This window comes from Penicillium verrucosum (genome assembly GCF_028828655.1).
Source record: "Penicillium verrucosum strain IBT 35672 chromosome Unknown utg000002l_segment0_segment0, whole genome shotgun sequence".
Taxonomy (NCBI): Eukaryota; Fungi; Ascomycota; class Eurotiomycetes; order Eurotiales; family Aspergillaceae; genus Penicillium; species Penicillium verrucosum.
Window position 1 is genome coordinate 4,212,251 of NW_026643211.1, and position 19,246 is coordinate 4,231,496.

The 19,246-nt window shown below is 48.2% G+C and overlaps 7 protein-coding genes across 7 annotated transcripts; 5 read left to right on the forward strand and 2 right to left on the reverse strand.

Annotated features, from left to right (window-relative positions):
- Nucleotides 1-383: 383 nt before the first annotated feature.
- N7516_007211 (tryptophan--tRNA ligase MSW1) lies at nt 384-1,782 on the forward strand (the record flags this gene model as incomplete). Its single annotated transcript, XM_057219931.1, has 5 exons — nt 384-767; nt 833-913; nt 975-1,090; nt 1,142-1,260; nt 1,334-1,782. 5 exons carry the CDS (start codon nt 384-386, stop codon nt 1,780-1,782), a joined length of 1,149 nt encoding a protein of 382 aa, XP_057074022.1.
- An 895-nt stretch (nt 1,783-2,677) lies between these two features.
- N7516_007212 (pepsin-like aspartic protease) lies at nt 2,678-4,160 on the forward strand (the record flags this gene model as incomplete). Its single annotated transcript, XM_057219932.1, has 3 exons — nt 2,678-2,770; nt 2,839-3,157; nt 3,220-4,160. The coding sequence occupies 3 exons, from the start codon at nt 2,678-2,680 to the stop codon at nt 4,158-4,160; spliced, it is 1,353 nt and encodes a 450-aa protein (XP_057074023.1).
- Nucleotides 4,161-4,724: 564 nt separating this feature from the next.
- N7516_007213 (N5-glutamine methyltransferase family protein) lies at nt 4,725-5,880 on the forward strand (the record flags this gene model as incomplete). The annotated part of the gene is made up of 2 exons (XM_057219933.1): nt 4,725-5,011; nt 5,076-5,880. 2 exons carry the CDS (start codon nt 4,725-4,727, stop codon nt 5,878-5,880), a joined length of 1,092 nt encoding a protein of 363 aa, XP_057074024.1.
- A 740-nt stretch (nt 5,881-6,620) lies between these two features.
- Nucleotides 6,621-7,878, reverse strand: N7516_007214 (sterol desaturase family protein; the record flags this gene model as incomplete). Its single annotated transcript, XM_057219934.1, has 2 exons — nt 6,621-7,401; nt 7,463-7,878. Coding segments are annotated over 2 exons (1,197 nt in total), but the record flags the coding sequence as incomplete, so codon positions are not given.
- Nucleotides 7,879-9,003: 1,125 nt separating this feature from the next.
- On the forward strand, nt 9,004-11,351 carry rcoA (uncharacterized protein; the record flags this gene model as incomplete). The annotated part of the gene is made up of 8 exons (XM_057219935.1): nt 9,004-9,103; nt 9,288-9,369; nt 9,443-9,762; nt 9,831-10,372; nt 10,444-10,914; nt 10,984-11,116; nt 11,180-11,255; nt 11,327-11,351. The coding sequence occupies 8 exons, from the start codon at nt 9,004-9,006 to the stop codon at nt 11,349-11,351; spliced, it is 1,749 nt and encodes a 582-aa protein (XP_057074026.1).
- A 2,290-nt stretch (nt 11,352-13,641) lies between these two features.
- N7516_007216 (C2H2-type zinc finger protein) lies at nt 13,642-15,319 on the forward strand (the record flags this gene model as incomplete). The annotated part of the gene is made up of 4 exons (XM_057219936.1): nt 13,642-14,376; nt 14,450-14,503; nt 14,585-14,758; nt 14,882-15,319. The coding sequence occupies 4 exons, from the start codon at nt 13,642-13,644 to the stop codon at nt 15,317-15,319; spliced, it is 1,401 nt and encodes a 466-aa protein (XP_057074027.1).
- Nucleotides 15,320-15,944: 625 nt separating this feature from the next.
- On the reverse strand, nt 15,945-18,806 carry N7516_007217 (NCBP1 family protein; the record flags this gene model as incomplete). The annotated part of the gene is made up of 7 exons (XM_057219937.1): nt 15,945-16,810; nt 16,868-17,049; nt 17,107-18,002; nt 18,060-18,327; nt 18,385-18,491; nt 18,587-18,681; nt 18,746-18,806. The coding sequence occupies 7 exons, from the start codon at nt 18,804-18,806 to the stop codon at nt 15,945-15,947; spliced, it is 2,475 nt and encodes an 824-aa protein (XP_057074028.1).
- Nucleotides 18,807-19,246: the final 440 nt, after the last annotated feature.

Consider the following 19,246-nt stretch of genomic DNA (forward strand, 5'->3'; position numbering starts at 1 on the left):
TTCATTATTTTCAAAAGCCTTCTTGATCTAGGCCATATGTATTTTACTGTTTTACTATTCTCATTTCAGCCCAGATGAAAGGAAACTTGTATATACTGCAAGGAGGTTGCTCGCCCCAACCGGGTCCCTAATAGACGTACTACCACTTCGATATGATATTCCTGTGGAATATGTGGAATTTGGTTGTCATAGATGTAGACAATGCCCACCCAGGTGATGCCCAGTGCAGTTTCATCCGACACGATATTGGTCACGTGACACATTTCGCGTGTCGCGTTTTTCGGGGGCATTAGGGTCTACGAAAGTACAGTACGAAGTGATTGCACTTGAAATTTCCCATTCTCGCACCGTTTGAGTGTTTGTTGGAGATGTCTACCCACGCGATGCGACATGAATTTACCTCGCTGGGGTCATTGCGTGCAAAGCACCTCCATATCCGCCCAAGCAGGCTCTCCCTTTTCCAAAGGAGATGCGATCGATGGAATAGCTCAAACAGCACGCCAGCACAAGAGCCCATTATATTTTCCGGGATTCAGCCAACTGGGGTGCCTCATTTGGGAAATTATCTAGGAGCTTTACATCAATGGGTAAAGCTCCAGCAGGATGCAGCCGAAGGAACCAAGTTATTTTTCTCTATTGTTGATCTACATGCATTGACAGTACCGCAAGATCCAGCTCGATTGAAGAGATGGCGGAAAGAGGCCTTTGCAACATTGCTTGCTGTGGGCCTGGATCCTAAACGCTCGACAATATTCTACCAGTCCGGTGTAGGTTCCGTCTTCTAACTGTTAGCTGCTAAGCACAATCGAGACTTATATTGACATTTCATCAGGTGCCGGCACATACCGAGTTGATGTGGATTCTCAGTACAGTGGCTTCCATGGGGTATCTGTCGCGTATGACACAGTGGAAGGTGAGCGGCCCTATCGCTTTTTTTTTCTTTACATATGGGCATTCTATTGACATCCGTCCAGAGCAAGCTACAACTGCCCGACGATGCCACACTGGATGATTCGACGGCACGGGCACAGCTGCGACTTGGTCTTTTCTCCTATCCAGTACTACAAGCTGCTGATATCCTTGTGCACAGGTATGTTTCTCGTTTACATTGGCGATTTTTTTTAACTAACGATCACCCAAGAGCTACCCATGTCCCAGTTGGGGAAGACCAAAGACAGCACCTAGAATTTTCCCGATATACCGCGAACAGCTTCAACCACCTCTACGGGCCAATTTTCCCCATCCCAGAGGCATTGATATGTAAGATAACAGTTGCCCATGTCAGAAGGGACAGAAGGAACAGAAGGAACAGACCAGACACTAACTTGACTAGCTCCTGCCAAGCGAGTGATGTCCCTCAAGGAACCCACTTCCAAGATGTCCAAATCGCACGCCGATGAGAAATCTCGGATTATCCTTACCGATTCGCCGGCTGAAATCCGTCAGAAAGTCAAGGTAGCCCTGACCGACTCGGAAGCAAACATCACCTACGACCCGACGCGTCGGCCTGGGGTGTCTAATCTTATTGAGATCCTCAGCCACCTGGAAGGTGTACCATGTGAGGAGATTGCGACTGACTTCCACAGCACCAGTCTCCGGTCACTCAAGGAACATGTTGCAGACCGGATCGCATATCATTTGCAAGAAATCCGAGATCGGTATATTACGATCATGGAGGATCAGACTGGTTACCTGGAGTCAGTGGCTGAGGAAGGCGCCGAAGCAGCGCGGGCCAACAGTCGGGTGACCATGCAGCAAATTCGGGAAACGATGGGTCTATAAGTGGCCAGTGTATTACAATAGAGAGATTATAGTAAGAATGTACAATATCTAATAGTATGAATATCTATGTTACTATGAGTATGTTGTATATACCATCCGGAGTACTCCGTGTAAGAGTCCCATGGACTAAAGTGGAGAGTCAACCGCGTCATCGCCTCTACTACGTATGTCTTGTACGTGTGCTATATGTGGGTATACCTACAACATAAGGGTATATAATAAGGATAAGAACTGGTAACTTTTTAGATTACTATTATATATATGGAGTATATTATAAAAGGCCTTTACTAAATTATATCTGGTGACGACAGCACTTGGGAGACTTCCGGGTTACCCGTTCAGGCAACAGTATATCTAATACATACACTAACTATACATATGTATACTAATAGTACTATATAATACACTATATAACTACTAATACAATAAATATATCTAATAACTATAACTACTATAACTAACTAGTTAACTAGTTAACTAACTAACTATATAGTTACTAACTAATACACTATATAACTACTAATAGTACTATTATTATAACTAGTTAACTATAGTACTATTAGTGTTAGTATTAGTATTCTTATGACAGTACTAGTGCTAATACTAGTAATACTAGTAATAGTTGGAGCCGAGGATCTCCATGACCATTTCATCTTCTTGACTCTTTTTGCTTTTCCCTTTCTCAACTTCTTCCTTACTCTTACCGTTCACCAATCCTCATCCAAACCCACTTGGGAATATCGTCTCTTAAACCGTTCGAAATCACTAATTCGGGCCGAATTCGGGGAGGACGATCGGCACCATGAAAAATAGTTGGATCCTATTGGTCACTGGCCTGGTGATGCCAGTCTGGGGCATAACCCTCCATCGACGAGATAATCCCGCGGTGGTACAAATGGATATTCAACGAAACGATGTCTCCAACCCCGTCGCTAGAGATCAAGCAAGGAGGAAACGGTCGACAGTCAGTCAGGCATTGGACAATGAGGTACACATATCTATCTATATTTAGAGAATATATAATCTGACGGAATATATACTAATGTTTCTACCTAGGAAACTTTATACTTCTGTAATGTCACTCTAGGCACCCCCGAACAGACTGTACGTCTGGTTCTCGACACCGGAAGTAGTGATTTATGGTGCAATACGCCAAATTCTACTCTCTGTGCATCCACCAAAAACGTCTGCGCTGAATCCGGTACTTACGACTCATCCTCTTCCTCCTCATATTCCTTTGTGAACTCGGACTTCAATATCAGCTATGCCGATGGTTCCGGTGCCGCTGGAGACTATGTGACCGACACTCTTACCATCGGAGGCACAACTATTAAAGACTTCCAATTTGGCACTGGGTTTGCATCTGGTTCCCCAGGTGAGTGATTTTGTGTCAGATATACCAGGATCACAGAACTAACATAAGTTGTTTGTATACAGAGGGTGTGCTGGGTATAGGATACACCGTGAATGAAGTTCAGGTCGGCAGAAATGGAGACTCGGCTTATGCCAACCTGCCCAAGGCGATGGTCGACAAAGGAATAATCCAATCAAATGCCTACAGTCTCTGGCTGAACGACCTAGATGCGAACACCGGCTCGATTTTGTTTGGTGGAGTCAACACTAAAAAATATCACGGCGCCCTACAAACAGTCCCCGTCCAGAAGGTCCGTGGACTATACTCGGAGTTCATTATTGCGCTCACTAAATTGTCCCTCACCAATTCTTCTGGTGAAAATACCTACTCTTCCAGTTCCATTCCAGTGGGCGTGTTGCTGGACTCGGGAAGCTCCCTTACGTACCTTCCAGACGCCCTTGTTCAGGACATCTACGATGATCTCGGGGTCTCTTACGAATCGGAGAGTGGCATTGGTTACGTTGAATGCAGCATGGCAGATGACAACGTTACCCTCAGTTACACGTTCTCATCCCCGACGATTAACGTGGGCATCAAGGAGATGGTCATCGATGTTGGCGGTCTTTACTTCCGAAACGGCAAACGGGCCTGCGTTTTCGGTATTGTTCCCGCTGGAAGCAGCACAGCAGTCTTGGGAGATACGTTCCTGCGCAGTGCGTATGTGGTATACGATCTCGCCAATAATGAGATCTCCCTCGCCAGCACCAACTTCAACGCCACCGAGAATGATATCTTGGAGATCGGGACTGGCACCGATTCCGTCCCCGGTGCCACTGCAGTCTCGAATTCAGTGACTAATGCGCCGGTTGGTGGCACCGCTGCTCGCATTGGAGGCATTGGAGGAGGATCCGGCCTCTTTGGCTCTGCGTCTGCCTCCGGAAATATGGCCATCCCTAAGGCAACCGCTATGCCAAAACATCTGGCTGCGGGCCTTGCTGGTGTGGGAGCTCTTTTGGCTCTTTAAGGCCTTTGATTCACAAATCTTTTTTCCTCTTCCGTATATGTCTTGCATACTATGGGTGTATTTGGAGTCTGGGCAGGCTATACCTAGAATTCTTTTTCCGTCATACTCTCAATTATCTAGTTTTTATGTGTTATGAAATGGGCATTCGGTGATTTAACTACATTTGGAGTACTAATGTTGGTTTAGTTATCCTATTAGTGTTTCGCTCCTTAGATCCTTAAGATGTACTTTTCACTTCTCCCACCATCGTGAATTTTACCCTATCTCCTGCACTTTCATAACCCAAACCCTTCATCAACATTCGAAGATCAATGGCTGCCAACCGCGAGGAGGCATCATATGCTGCAGCTACGAAGGACGAGTAAATTGTCAATGACGCCTTATTGCAGTACCGCCGAACATGCCGAACTTCTGTGACAAGAGACAGTAGAGATAGTTGCATGGAGGATGAGTGTGATATTGGGGAAGTCTCACATACGAAAGTCACAAAACAGTCTTGGCATCGACGGAATCTCTTGGCATCAGCGGTCCTGGACTGACAACAACTCTGATGTTGTTCCCATAATGCCCCGAATCCCCTTTTCTGTCATTAGAAAAGCACAACGGGAAAATTATCTTCTTCCTGTACTCCTCAAAGAATGCCGCACAATCGATTCTGCTCGCAACGAACTTCGCTGGCTACGCGAGCGAGCAGTACGTGATAGCCAGGCTCTTTCCAAAGAGGGATGGAGAAGCCTCTTGAGATCTATGTGTCAGATGCGATCTAGAGGATATCCTCTCCAATACATCCTTGGAGATCAACCATTCGGTGACTTGGAAATTCTTTGCCGCAGAGGCGTTCTGATCCCAAGGTCTGCCTATCAGAATTTTTTATTCTATTTAAAAGCCATATCTCTTGCTGACAACGTTTTGTAGACCAGAAACTGAATCATATACATACCAAGCGGCCAAATTAGTCCGTCAAATGGCCCTGGACCGCAATGACAAGTCCGAGTCTTCCAATCAGACGAGATCCTTGCGTGTCATTGACCTTTGCACTGGCACAGGCTGCATACCACTTCTTCTGCACGCATTACTGGCCCCCCATTTCCAGCTGGAGATAACGGGAGTGGATATCAGTCCTACAGCCTTAATACTAGCCCAGAAGAACCTCGAGCATAACGTGAAATTGAGCCAATTGGCACCCACCGCAGGCACAGACATCCACTTCTATCGCGCCGATGTCCTCGGACATGGTAGTGACGATTCAGTACCGTCCATTGAGTCCATACTCCAAACTCAACCCCCCAATTTTGGAGGATTGGACATCCCATCACCCGACCAAGAAAGTGAGTGTGACCTGTTAATCTCCAACCCGCCCTACATATCCAAAATGGAGTTCCGCAACGGCACCACTGCGCGCAGTGTACGGCGCTTCGAGCCAAAGCTGGCACTTGTACCTCCACACTCGGGCTCCGGGGTGGAAGACTGCATGCCTGAGGATATCTTCTACCACCGCATTCTCACTCTGGCATTCAAGTTGAAGGCCAAGCTTACGGTGCTGGAGTGTGGGGATTCTCACCAGGCCGATCGAGTGGTTGCTCTTCACAAGCGACTTGCTTCTGCTGAATCCGGTCAGTTTAGTGCGGAGGTCTGGCCGAGTCAAGAGCAGGATTTGGCTGAGAATGGGTTTCATGCGACTGACGGATCGCGGAGTGTTATCATACAGGCTCTCCGGTAGTGAGTGTTAAGGTGCGCATCATTCTCGTTCCATCAGAGAAGCCCTTTCCCCTATGTTGGATCATCACCAAATGGCTTGTTTTCATAGGTGGGAGTGATCGCAGTCTTGGTCTTTGCCTCGCGAAGACCAGGTGGTCTGGTCTGTTAGATTTCGGCCGGCCATTCTTCCAAGGAGTGTCTGAATATTCGGGGCTAGAGTACTTGACGGAAACCAAAAATGGATATGGATTATGATTCTCAATATTAATTTCCATCTTATTGCATAACTTTGAACTAGTTTGGTATTTCTTGTTTCTTGTTTCGTAGATTTGAAAGTATCATGCATCTGTATCAATTTTCGGCTTTTAAGATGAACCCATGAACTTGCATCACATAGAAGAAAAATAAATGTACAGAAAAGTCCTAACCAAGTGCATTTCGACTGCCCACAGAAAAAAAAAAAGAAAAAACCCGAACATTATGTACAGAATGGGGTAAAATAACCAGTAGGCCAGAGTGCCGCCGGTCAGTTTCGAATATATTAAAACAGGTAAGAGGTGCGCAAGGAGAATTAATGTACTTGAATTAGCGTAAAAAATGGCACGGGAAACGACAGGGAGATGTAGAAAGTCCAAATCCAAAACCCAGGCTAAGAAAGCCAAGACATACAGTCCCGTCTATCGGGGAGTCTGCAATGGGCTTTGAATGGTCCCTGTAGTCTAGAACCAATCGTTGTGAAGTCGTGAAGAATGTCATGCCGTTTCAAAGATTCTTCTTGTCGGCGGAGTAGCTGCGATCGTCTTCGCCCTCGACATCCTTGAGGATCGACTCCATCTCCTTGGCCTGGCGCTTCCACTCCTTGTCGTCCATCTTCGTCTCTCTGCGGAAAAGCTCCTCATTGGGCTTGCGGTAGCTGCCACCCAGACGGTCCCAGAGAGTGGTAAACTGTCCATAGTTGTAGTTGAAGTACAAGTGGTGCATGGTGTGGCAGGCCGCACCGTTCACGATGGGGCTGTTGGCAACGTACTCGCCATCATGAATGAAGACGGTCCATAGGTTGATAAATCCGAACAGGAAGACGTAGGCGAACTTCTGCAGGGGGAAGATGAAGGGGAAGACGTGGTACGGGACACTCTGGGACCAGCCATCGAGCGGGTGAAAGGCGTGCGAGGCATAAGGGCTCGGCATGATCCATTTGTGGTGAGGCTTGTGTAGGGTCTTGTAGACACGGGGGTGGTGTAAGCCGCGGTGGATCCAGTAGATGAAGAAATCGGTAAAGCAGATGAAGAAGGGGATTTGGATGAGGCTGTAGTATGGGAAAGGCTCTTCGGCGGTGGTGTCGTAAAGTTTGGCGTATCCGCGGACCTCCAGAACGAAGAAAGGAGCTGTCAACAGTGACATTGGGGGCATTGCGGCCATGGCCTGTCTGATCTCCAACCCAATCTGGTTCTTGAGGAATTTGGGGTGGTTATAGGTTGTCTTGTCCCAGACAAAGATGTATGAAAGCGTTGCGACCAAGAAGTAGACGAGCAGACCAAACAGCCTAATTGATTGTTAGTTCTTGTGTTGACACAGGAAAAGAAGTGGCATGATTGGCGCATTACCAAGTAATCAAGAAAAAGCTCGTGAATTGACGGTAGACATTGTTCCTAGGCCAAGCACTCAGGTATGCGTATTTCGAAGGTTCCAGGTAGATCATCTGTGTAGCCTGTTCATAGACATAAGGTTCCGGGCCAAAAAGGGCCATTGAAGTGTTGGCGGCCGCATTGACAAAGGCCGGCAGCGAGACGGACGAAGAGAGCGAGGCGGGGGAGGAGTGTCGAATAGAGGCGATCACCAATGAAGGTGTCCCATAATTCGAGAATGATATCCATGATTGAAGACACAGATAGGATGGGGAAAGGAGAGAGGGAAGAATTGAAGTGGTACTTGAAGGAACAAAAAAAGAAAAAGGAGATAACGCGGCGAATAACAAAGTAGTCACACCAGTGCGGAACCGCCACAGCCGTTGCGATGCCACCTTTTTTTTTTTTTTTTTTTTTTCTTCTTTCTTTTCTTAATAAGCCAATTGATCCAGGGGGAATGGTCTGATGTTGGGATTATATTATATACAGCATATATAAAATATAGTTCTCTATCTTATAGTATATATATTTGGTATATCTTCACTTTTCTATACATACATACCTAACTACCTTGGTCTACCTAGTCACTAAAAGTTACCCCTGGTTTGCCACAGTTCATGCCTTGATGCCTGGAAGATCATGCCGTGGCTATCTGTGGCTATGGCCTTCTGTGGTTATGGCCTTCTGTGGCCTGATGGATCAGGCAATAATGACCAAAGAACCCCTTACTCCGCTTTGTACTCCGTAATGACAATACTAAATTGGTACTGCACGGACCAGCTCCACTTTTGCTTCCCGTACTCAGAGGTACCTCCACTGCCCACACTTGCCGGTGTAGATCCAAGTATTCCCTGGTATTCTCGGGTATCTTCAGCCATTGGAATAATACCGGTTTTATGTGAACCTCATGATCTGGACCCATCCATGGATGTACAACGTGCAACTAACAGTTATAGTAACTACCTAGGTAGTTAACTAGACTATCTGAAAAAAGTACTTAGAGCCAAAAAAAAAAAAAAAAACTCCCAGAATTATTGAGCATATAGTGTATAATGTTTTATTCATTTACAGATGTAATTATCTACTTTAATAAATTTGTATCTTTAGTTGTTAACTAGTCAAAAGTAGTCGACGGTAAGACCCGCTGCGCTTCTCGCCTATCAACTCGCTTCTCGCGTCAACCACTGCCGCCTTCCCCCCAAACTCAAACCTTCCCGCTTTAAAGTGTCATCTGCCAGCCTCTTCCACCCCTCTTACCACTACACCCTTCCCCTCCATTCTCATCTCCCCAGTTTATATTGCATCGCCCGCTATCGCTGTGGCTAGCTGCGTGGTGCTATCCACCAAGCATTGAAGCCTCAGTGATCAAGATCATTGAGTCCAGGTCAAATCCTTGGTCGCGATCTCATTTGCTGACCCAGAGCTACTATCCAATCATCGCTCTTGTCCCTCTCTCTGTGACTTTAGAAAAACAAGAAGGGGAAAAAAAATATCCTACCATGTACAACGCTCATCGTGGCATGGTGCCCGCTCCCAACTCCCGTCTGACGGAGTTGCTGGATCAACTGCGCCAGGAGTTTGAGAGCCAGTCACGAAACACCGGTGAATTTGAGCATCAGTGTATGTTACCTGTCCCCTCTGACACATTGTTACCCCTCTCTTTATACTCAGGCCATTTGGTGCCTTGAGCTCTCTCTCTCTCTCTCCAATCCTTTTTATACAAACACCCCCCCCTCCCCCAAATGACTGCGCTCCATGGGTTCCGACATTCGCTGAAATGTTATCTAACTGACAGATCATGCAGTGACTGGTCAACTCCAAGAGATGGAGATGATCCGTCAAAAGGTCTATCAACTGGAACAGGCGCAGATCAAGATTAAGCAAGAGTATGTATCCTTTACCTCTCTTGAAAGCTCCAATACTCCTCTCTGACATTACAATCTTCTTTTCTTTTTCTAGTTATGAATCTGAGATTCGAATGCTGCGACATGAACTTGAAGCGCGTGGCGTGCAAACCATCCCTTCCCATATCGGCGGACCCGGTGCGGCTCATACAGCTCCTTCCCAGCCACCTGCCTTGGGCCACGGCCCCAGCAATCTGTTTGGTGGTATCATGACCAACCCATCAGGTAGTGGCCCCGGTCTTGCACCTTCCCTTCCCCAGGATCAGCAGCCTCCCCAGCATCCCCTTCAACCGCCTGCTTCGGTCGCTCAGCCTGGCGCACCGCAACCCCAGCAGAGCTCCTTTGGAGGATATCCGGCTGGCGCTGCTGTGAACGGTATGTCGCCGTGTTTATGAGACTCATCGCCCAGTCCGCTGACCCGTTGGATCGTTTAAATCTCCCAGGCTATGGACCGCCTCCACCTCCCACTGCATCCCCAGGCCCCGGTAAAAGTCAGGGTCGTGGCCGTATTCCCCCAGGCCCTGGTACCCCCCAGCAAACGCACATCGCCTACCCGGATCCCCGTGCATCCCCTCAGATCCCTCGCCCGACTCCTCCGAACCCCCCTCTCGGCCGCACTGCCGAACGTCCGGGAAACATGCTGGCAAACTGGAATCCCGATGATTTACCTCCGTCGCAGAAGCGTGAGGGTTCCGATTGGTACGCCGTGTTCAACCCTGAGGTCCAGCGTGTCCTCGATGTGGAGCTGGTGCATCATTTGAATCACGATAGTGTCGTTTGCTGTGTGCGCTTCAGCCGGGATGGCAAGTACTTGGCGACCGGCTGCAACCGCTCGGCTCAAATCTTCGACGTGACCACCGGTCAGAATGTGGCCACTCTTCAGGATGAGAATGTCGACAAGGACGGCGACCTGTACATTCGCAGCGTTTGCTTCAGTCCGGATGGCAAATATCTTGCAACCGGTGCCGAGGATAAGCAGATTCGCGTAAGTTTTCGGTTTATATGGAACCCGTAGCATGTGCGAAGATCGCTGACTGAATGTGATTGGCGCTTTAGGTTTGGGATATCAACCAGCGCACCATCAAGCACATTTTCAGTGGACACGAGCAGGACATCTACTCTTTGGACTTTGCTGGCAACGGTCGATTCATCGCCTCTGGCAGTGGGGATAAGACCGTGCGCCTTTGGGATATTCTCGATGGCAAGCTTGTCTACACCCTCAGCATTGAGGATGGTGTCACTACTGTGGCCATGTCTCCGGATGGCCGTTACGTGGCTGCAGGTTCGTTGGATAAGAGCGTGCGCGTCTGGGATACTACAACTGGATACCTGGTGGAGCGCCTGGAGAACCCCGATGGCCACAAGGACAGTGTTTACTCGGTCGCATTCGCGCCCAATGGCCGTGACCTTGTCAGTGGCAGTCTGGACAAGACTATCAAGCTCTGGGAGCTTACCGTTCCCCGGGGCATGCACCCTCACAGTGCCATCAAGGGTGGCAAGTGTATTCGTACATTCGAGGGCCACAAGGTTAGATCTTGAGATTAACCCGAGAGACACAAGCAGAAGCTAACTTTTTTTTGTTTTACTACTATCTAGGACTTTGTTCTCAGTGTGTGTCTGACACCCGACGGTGCTTGGGTGATGAGTGGTTCCAAGGACCGTGGTGTTCAATTCTGGGATCCGGTGACTGGAAATGCCCAGATGATGCTTCAAGGCCACAAAAACTCTGGTGAGTTTCATTCAATCTCAGCCGGTGGTGATCATCTTCTCTAATTCTTCACCTTCCGACTAGTCATCTCGGTTGCACCCAGTCCTACTGGCAACCTATTCGCGACCGGCAGTGGAGACATGCGTGCACGAATCTGGAGGTGAGTTGTTTCGTTTATTTATTATTTTTTGTGTTTCAGATCATAAGCTGACTTTTTTTGCACTTTTCCAGATACTCGGCGTACACTGGACGATGAAAAGGGTTGATCCTTATGGGCGCATTATGATGTTTTTTGTTTTTTTTGTTTCTTTTTGCTTTGGTTATGGGCTGTTTGAATTTGTTTTCTATTTATCTTTCCCCTTTCCTCCCCCTTTTTCTTATATACACTTTAGTGTATACGTGAACTTGCTTTTTATCAATTCCAAAATTGCCATTTTCTCCCTGAGATTGTGTTTTGTACGGAGTAGATATTATGTAAGCAGCACGGACACAAGCTGAACTTCCCAACAACACCATCCTTGTCCGTCTGAATCATCACAGAGCCTCTGAAATCCATGGATATACGACATATGTTGTACTAAAGAGATTGGAAATAGTCTGAATAATCAGATTATTATCGGATTATTCGGTGGGTACCTATGGAGTACTGAGGATGGAGTACGGAGGAGGTAAATATACACATCAACTCCCCCTGATCCAAAATCTCCCCGAACTAGGCTTAACGCATATGCACAGGCTAGGTACCTTCGCCCATTCAGGAAGTAGTTCGTGAAGACTAGTCGCATCCCTGCAGGAACCATTACAAGTCCCGACACCTCATCTCGACGCAGGACGTGCAGGGTTGCCCACTCGTGTCAGATGGGACATGGCTGTCACTTCTCGGATCGTCAATATGGAGCCAACTAATCCCACGAGAGGCCATGATCGACATGGTCCATGAGCCAAGCCATTTTTACCCTAATTAAGGGGAAAATCCAAAGTTCATCGAGATCAGACCAAAGCCCCGTGCGAACTTCTCCGATGGGCTAAAATCAATTCTCTTTTTCCTCCCGCAAAGAAAAAAAAAAAAAAAAAAAGAGAGAGAGAGAGAGAGCCAGATCGCACTCGATGGGAAAGAAGCACATAACTTGATTGGCTTTTCCCAAGAGAATCAGATCACCCGACTGAATTTTCCAGGGCCTTAGGCGGCTAGCTGGGATATTCGATGGGCTGAGATCGGACACTATTGGCGACTATCGGGATGGCGCATCCTGATACTCGTAATTACGGCCCAGCTGGCCATTGAGCGATTGCTGACTTCGAGATCGACTGAATAATCTACATGTCGACTGCAGGTCGATCACGGCCCACTTGGGAATTTCCGCGATTTGAAGGCCCGGCCCGTCTCTCCTCGAGGGGAGAGATGCATAGCACGATGGGTTTGCGTGTTTTTCCTTTCTTTTTTGTGAGATTTGGAGTCTGACAGATGTCAGTCTCCTCATCAAGATCAGTTATAGAAGGTGTACAGGGTACGGGGAAAAACATGGAAGAAGTATAGGGAACAAAAAAAGAGAAACAAGGCTTTCGTCGCCAGTCGCGGCTGTGAGTATATATCAATTTTATTTTATTTCCCTGTGTGACTGACACACATTTCACACCGAAGGTCGAAATACATTACCACTAATGAGAATTTTACTATTTTCCTCGTGGTACAGGAATTCGATGCGTCCAAAGCAAATGCATCTCAAATGGGATGCAATGCACCTGTATGCTCCTTCAGGGCTTCAGGGCCAGGGCTCCCCAGGAGCTCTCCAGGGCTCTAGAGAACCCTCGGAACTCGATTTGATTTGATTTCTATTATTTCCCCCGGTGGAGTCAGGTCGCTTCAATCATCTAGGATCCTCCTGGAGATCGTCGAATTCAACACATTTGGTATGTTGTTATACATGGATCTCCGAACTGTTCTTCTTTCGCCCCCCCTTTTTTATTTTTTTACTCTCTCTTTTTTTATTATATTATTATTTATCAATTTCTAAACGTCATACAGACAAAATGGGGCTTTTCAACTATCTTCTCACCGGCTGACTCCCCCCTTGTCGCCCCCGCCATTGGCATTGGGGGGGCCCTTATATATCTAGATCGGGGAGGCGCCACGGTCGATGCGGAAGATCATCGCTAGTTGTCAATCATTATATTCACCCTCTTCACGGCATGACCTGCATATATTTGCTATTTCTTTTCCTCCATCCCATATCTATATATATACATATATAGATCCAGATCCAGATCTATAGACTGATTGCGCTTTGGTCGGCCGGTTTGTCTATTTTCCCTATCCTTGCTTCTTCCTGAGAACTCCCCAGCCAGAACCCAAATATCACCGGAGGTTGGGTTTCAGAACATATTCAAAGACTACACAGGGGAGAAAAAAAAAATCACACCCACCCCCAAATCCCGAAGACAAGTATACATTGAGATACCTGGGTATCTAGGAGAGATCCGGAAAGGAGAAGGTATCCTTTGTTTTTCTGAAAGATACTAAGAAGAAAGACCTCGAACATACCAAGATGGAGACTGCAGAGCCCGTATCTTACGAGTTTCCCGGCCATGCCGTGGGTGCGTTTGCCCACAGACGCCCGATGGACTCGACCCTGAGCCAAAATTTCCCCTTCTATTCGCCTCAGACAGCACCGTACTCGCTGCCTTACCAGACACCAAGTAGCTTGCCTTACAGCTTCGGTCACTCCGTGGGTCACACACATGCACACTCGAATCCCTATCAGCAATACTTTGTCCCTAGTCAGCACCCGATACAGCCGCAACCACTACGCCTCACAACGGAGCCGTTACAGTCTCTTCCAGAGATTCGCCCGGCGAAGAACGCCATCACTCAGACAGTAAAGTCTACTCCCGACCATGGTCCACGGCTGCAACTTTCAACTGGAGGCCACGATTCACCAGTCGGGCCAAACGAGGCGAAGCAAACCCCCGCTGACATCGCCTTCTCAACCAATGTGGATGTCCTGATGAAGGCAATTCAGGCCAAGCATGCTTCGTCACCAACCCAGCAATCGCTGCCACCACTCCAACATCTGGAAGCACCGGTACCACAGGCCTATCCTGTATCTTACCCGACTGCCTCACCCACCCCACCGCGCTGCTACCATGCCAACGAAGGTCAGCTATCGCGCTCAGGCAAGAAGCGCAAGTACAACTGCAACCTCCCAGGCTGCGGCAAAAGTTTCGCGCAGAAAACACACCTGGACATCCACATCAGGGCACACACAGGTGATAAGCCATTTGTGCGTACACCCATAGTTTTTCAAATCAAATTTAGGGTTAGGATCAGCAACTAACCGTTTTTGGGTGTGGCAGATATGCAAGGAGCCCTCCTGCGGGCAACGCTTTTCGCAGCAAGGCAACCTCAAGGTAAGCACATCAGCCTGCCGCGCCATGCGATTACGGTACACGAGACAAGACACTAAAAAAAAAAAAAAAAAAAATATATAGACCCATCAGCGCCGACACACGGGCGAAAAGCCCTTCCAATGTGAAATCTGCCATAAGCGATTTGCTCAGCGAGGCAACGTCCGCGCTCACAAGCTCACCCATGATCAATCTAAACGGTTTGACTGCCGTCTAGACGAATGTGGCAAGCAGTTTACCCAGTTAGGCAATCTCAAGGTATGTCTCTTGTCTTTCCCCTTCTTATCCTTCTACTATGTCAGCATCCATCATTTTCATTTTTCTTTTCTTTCGTGCACCGTCGTTCAAACCCAAGCTAACCAACCGCTTACCCAAAAACAGTCCCACCAAAACAAATTCCACGCAGCCACACTCCACAATCTCACCGTCCGCTTCTCACAAATGGGCGAGCACGGAGCGATGAACATGAATGCGGCAGATCGCGAGCTATGGATATATTTCGCCGGTTTATACAAAAACAGTAACAAGGGCATCAAGGGCCGTGGCAAGGACCGACGGATCTCGACGACGAAACGGTCCGATGCACAGAGTAGTTGTGACTCCATGGATCGAACACAGTCTGTTGAGTCCGAAGAGGGTGTGTCGAAGATGCAGATGCAGATGCAGATGCGCCGCGGGAGCTTTGAGGATGGCTTCTCCGTGTATAATGCTTCTAGCAGTGATGGTGATGACGGGGAGCCTTATTATATCGACCGCAGGACTCATGCCCACGGACATGGTCATGGTCATGGTCATGGCCATATTCATCATGGGCCTTGATTGGGCTTCGTCTCGGGACTTTTCTTTTCTTTCTATATTACTTTGTACTGCACAACCCCCCTTTTGATATCCCTGGTCTTATTACTTGCTGATTTCTATTGTTAATTACTCTTCACTTTTTTGGTTTGTCTCATTTTTCTTCTGTCCTGAGAATTGCGCTATATACAGGAACGGGATCCGACTTCCAGTTGGATATGTGTTTTTTTTTTTTTTTTTTTTTCTTCTATTTTTCCTACTCTTTTCCTTTAGGGTTTACCAAGATGTACACGATTCATGACTTTTGATATGTATTTTGGAGAGATATTCCCGTGCTAGGGTGGTACGGTTGAATCAATGAGGTCTTGGGGAGTGTTTCTTTGAAATTAGTTCTATACAACTCACTACGTAGGTCGACAAGGCGCAGATGACTCGGAATAACCGGAGAGAAACTTTCATATTTCTGTCGGCCTGGTTTGAAGACCCGGAGTTAAAGTGTACAGTACAGGACAAGGAAGAAGAGAGAGAGAAAAAAGAAAAGGCTCTCCAGGACATAAATCATTTAATGAAACAGTTCAGAGAGATCAAATGCGAGAACGCAGCATGCATAAGCCGATATCCTGATTAAGATGCCATTCATATGTAACATCTACTGGGCATCGGCATCGGCATCGGCAATATCCAAATCCCCATCCGCAGCATCCTCTCGCTCAGAAAAAGGCGGGGCCTGGGTACCGAGGGGAGTAGCATTAGCCAGGGCATCTGAGATGAATGATTCCTCGACGGCAGCCTTTCTCCGGAACACGCGGAGCCAGCGACGGCCCCATTGGCGGATGATGGCGTCCTCGGGCAGAGTGCCGCTACCATCACCGCGCTCCATCTGTTCGTCGTTGCTTCCAGCAGCGATGGAGACGATGGAATCCTCGATGTACTTGAAGAGGGCTTGCATGTCGGTACGCTCACGAGCGAGAGTCTCGTCGATGACGGTAAGCTGGGGCTCGTAGAGGCCGGGCTGGGTGCGCGCGGCGACGATCTGGCGCATGCGGTTAGTGACCTTGCCGACGGTGGCGGAGATCATCTCGAAGACATGAGGCTTGGAGAGGATGGTTCCTGCCGCGACAGACTCGGAGAGGGCCCATTCAAGGACGGAGAGCGGGCTGAGGATGGTGTAGTTAAGCAGCTTGTCGATGATATTGATGGCAATACCGGGCTGGTCGACCCAGTAGTCCATGACGGAGGTGATGATTTGGCAGCGGGCGTGTTGAGATTCCGCGCCGATGGCCAGGAGGCGATCTTTGCTCCGTTCGATGCATGACAGGACGTGAGAGAGCGATTTGGATCCGACGAAGCAAAGTGAGGTTACGAATGCATCTGTCGAAGGGATCTTGGGGTCATCGACGCCCTGGCTCTTGGCCTGGTCTTCGATGGCTGTGATGACGGGCTGAATTTCTTCGTCACTAGCCTTCTTCCGAATAAGCTGCATGAGTTCTTGTCCTTCTTTGGAGTATGGCGCCACTGGAAACTCAAGTTAGCAATTGTCCTTCTGCCGATTTGAGCACAAGATAAACTTACTTTCAGAGGAATATTTGAACTCGGGAGTATCCTTTTCTTTGCCTGCTGTGATCAACTTGGGGTAGGGATCGGGGAGAGTTCCCTTGATGCGCTGGGCAAAGCTCAACCGAATTTCCTTGTCCAAAGCACCGTGAATGAACGCCATTCTTGGATCAATGGCGGGCAGATCAAGATCGTCGGTCCTGTGAAATTGTTAGATTGCTGAGTACAACGGGTGGAAGGTGACGTTTTCGACATACCACTCGCTCCATTTCCATGTAAACCCGAAGTTGCTCAAGTGGTGAGCGAACCAGTCTAGGAAACGGTTGCTGAGCTCCAAATCCATTGTCTCCAGGTTGTTGTACAAGAATCGGATAGCACGGCCCAAACTCGGCGCAATTGCCGCTGGGGCAATCTTGCAGCACTCGGTGAGAACAGAGTGGTAGTAGACGAGTTTGTGCTCCGATGCTGGCAATTGGAATAGCTGCGAGAACACTGCATCCACTGCCACATCCTCGGGCTTCCACGGTTGCACCTCCCCAATGAGTTCGCGCATTCGGTCGAAAGGCGTGGCACGCTTCACGAATGTGGTAGAGGTAAAATAGCAGTCGATATCGATCAAGAACTTGGCTGTAGCAACACGGTTAAAGTCAAGGAGGTTAATGGTATCAACCAGTGCATCCCGAATAAGCGAAGAGGAAATGTCTGTGGTGGCAGGAACGGTGTCTACTTCTTGGTTGGCATACACCGAAAGGTAGACCTCCGGGAAGAGAGGACGCGCGCCGTTTGGTACCGGGTTAGGCACAGTGACTGTGGGGAAAGGAACCTTAGTCACCGACTCGAAAGACTTGGGCTCATCCGTCTCGGCGTCATGGACGTCATTCCAAGGACGAGGGAGGCACTTAAGCTCCCAGCCCTGGTGAGCCTCCGTTTGAAGCTGAGTCTGCATCAAACTGATAACGCTTTGGCCAGCTGCATCCTGGTTCTCCTCGGGGCTGAATGTGTTCACCAAATCGACGAGAGCGTGGGGCGTGGATGCGATGATATCGGTCTTCTCCAGAAGCGCGGAAGCCTGGGCCTCAAAGCCAGTGGCGGGGGAAAGCATGACATAAGGAATGGTGAACTGAATAATCTTCACCAATTCAAGGCCAAGAAGCTGAGAAAAGCTGTTAGGCAAGGTTCATCATCAGAAAGTCAACCCAATCCAACTTACATCTTCCGAAGAGGCAGTCTGGAGATCGACTGCACGAGCAAACAGCTCTTCCAGAAGAGGGAAGATGCCATCACCCTCATAGACCGGCTGGAGAATACCGAGGAAGCGAATAAGAAGCTTGACTTCACGCCATGCGCCAATATCAATATACTTCTGCAAGGCCTCAGCTGCCTTGCTCAAAACCTCCGATCCAAGCTCAGGCTTGAGACTATGTGCGACCAGGACCGTGCCGGCGATAAAAGGGATTTTCATGGGTTGTTCGAGAACGCTAGCACATATTCAGGTTAGTAACATTCCACGGTGAATTGAGTATACCGACACGTACAGATCAAGGGAGATGTTGACAAAGTCGCGGCGGATCTCCTCGTCGTCGTAGTTATCCGTGACTGTTTTCGCAATACCCTGGACGTCATCTTCTGCTCTGCGAGCAGCCTATCAATGAGACACAAGCGTTAGTTCATATCAACCATTTGTAGAGCGCAATGCGCGCGGCGCGGAAAAGAAGGGAAAAAAAAAGAGGCCCGTACCGATTCCGCGATGGTCAACAACTGTCGTCTGACCTGGACGAACAATGGCTCCTCATATCTGCGCCTTTGAGGGCGCCGATCAAAGTCATCATCATCTGTGAGAATCGCAAGTCATGTTAGCGTGCTGTCCGGTAAGCTTGTCAGATCCATGTCTCTTACCTCTGTAACGGCGTTTGCGCCCACCCCTGTAGCCCTGGTTTCGACGGTCGTTTTCGGCCATTATGTTCTGGAATCAATCCAATGAGCCTGTGTAATACCAGGTTTTCTATCGTAGAGACAGCGATCCTGGGAAAATGGAAAGCGAGGGTGACAGCTAGCTTGAGGTGAATGGGGGAGCTCGGGAAGGGGAAATTGAAGTTCCGGGACCCGGTCTACGTCGTGGAAGTATCTCTACAACCAATACGAAGTATACATACATACTCTACATAATTACACAATTACACAATTACACAGTTCAAATCCTATTTATTCTTTACGAAGTACTACCGGAAAGGAAAAAAAGAAAAAGAAAAGAAAAGAAAAGCAAAGAAGATCGTCTGCTTGAGAACTGGAATGACATATAGCTCATGGCCGGTAAGTCGGAGGACCGGGGAACCAGCCGAGCCCGATGAATCTGATACAAGGATATTGCGAACAAAAAAAAAAAAAAAGAAAAAGAAA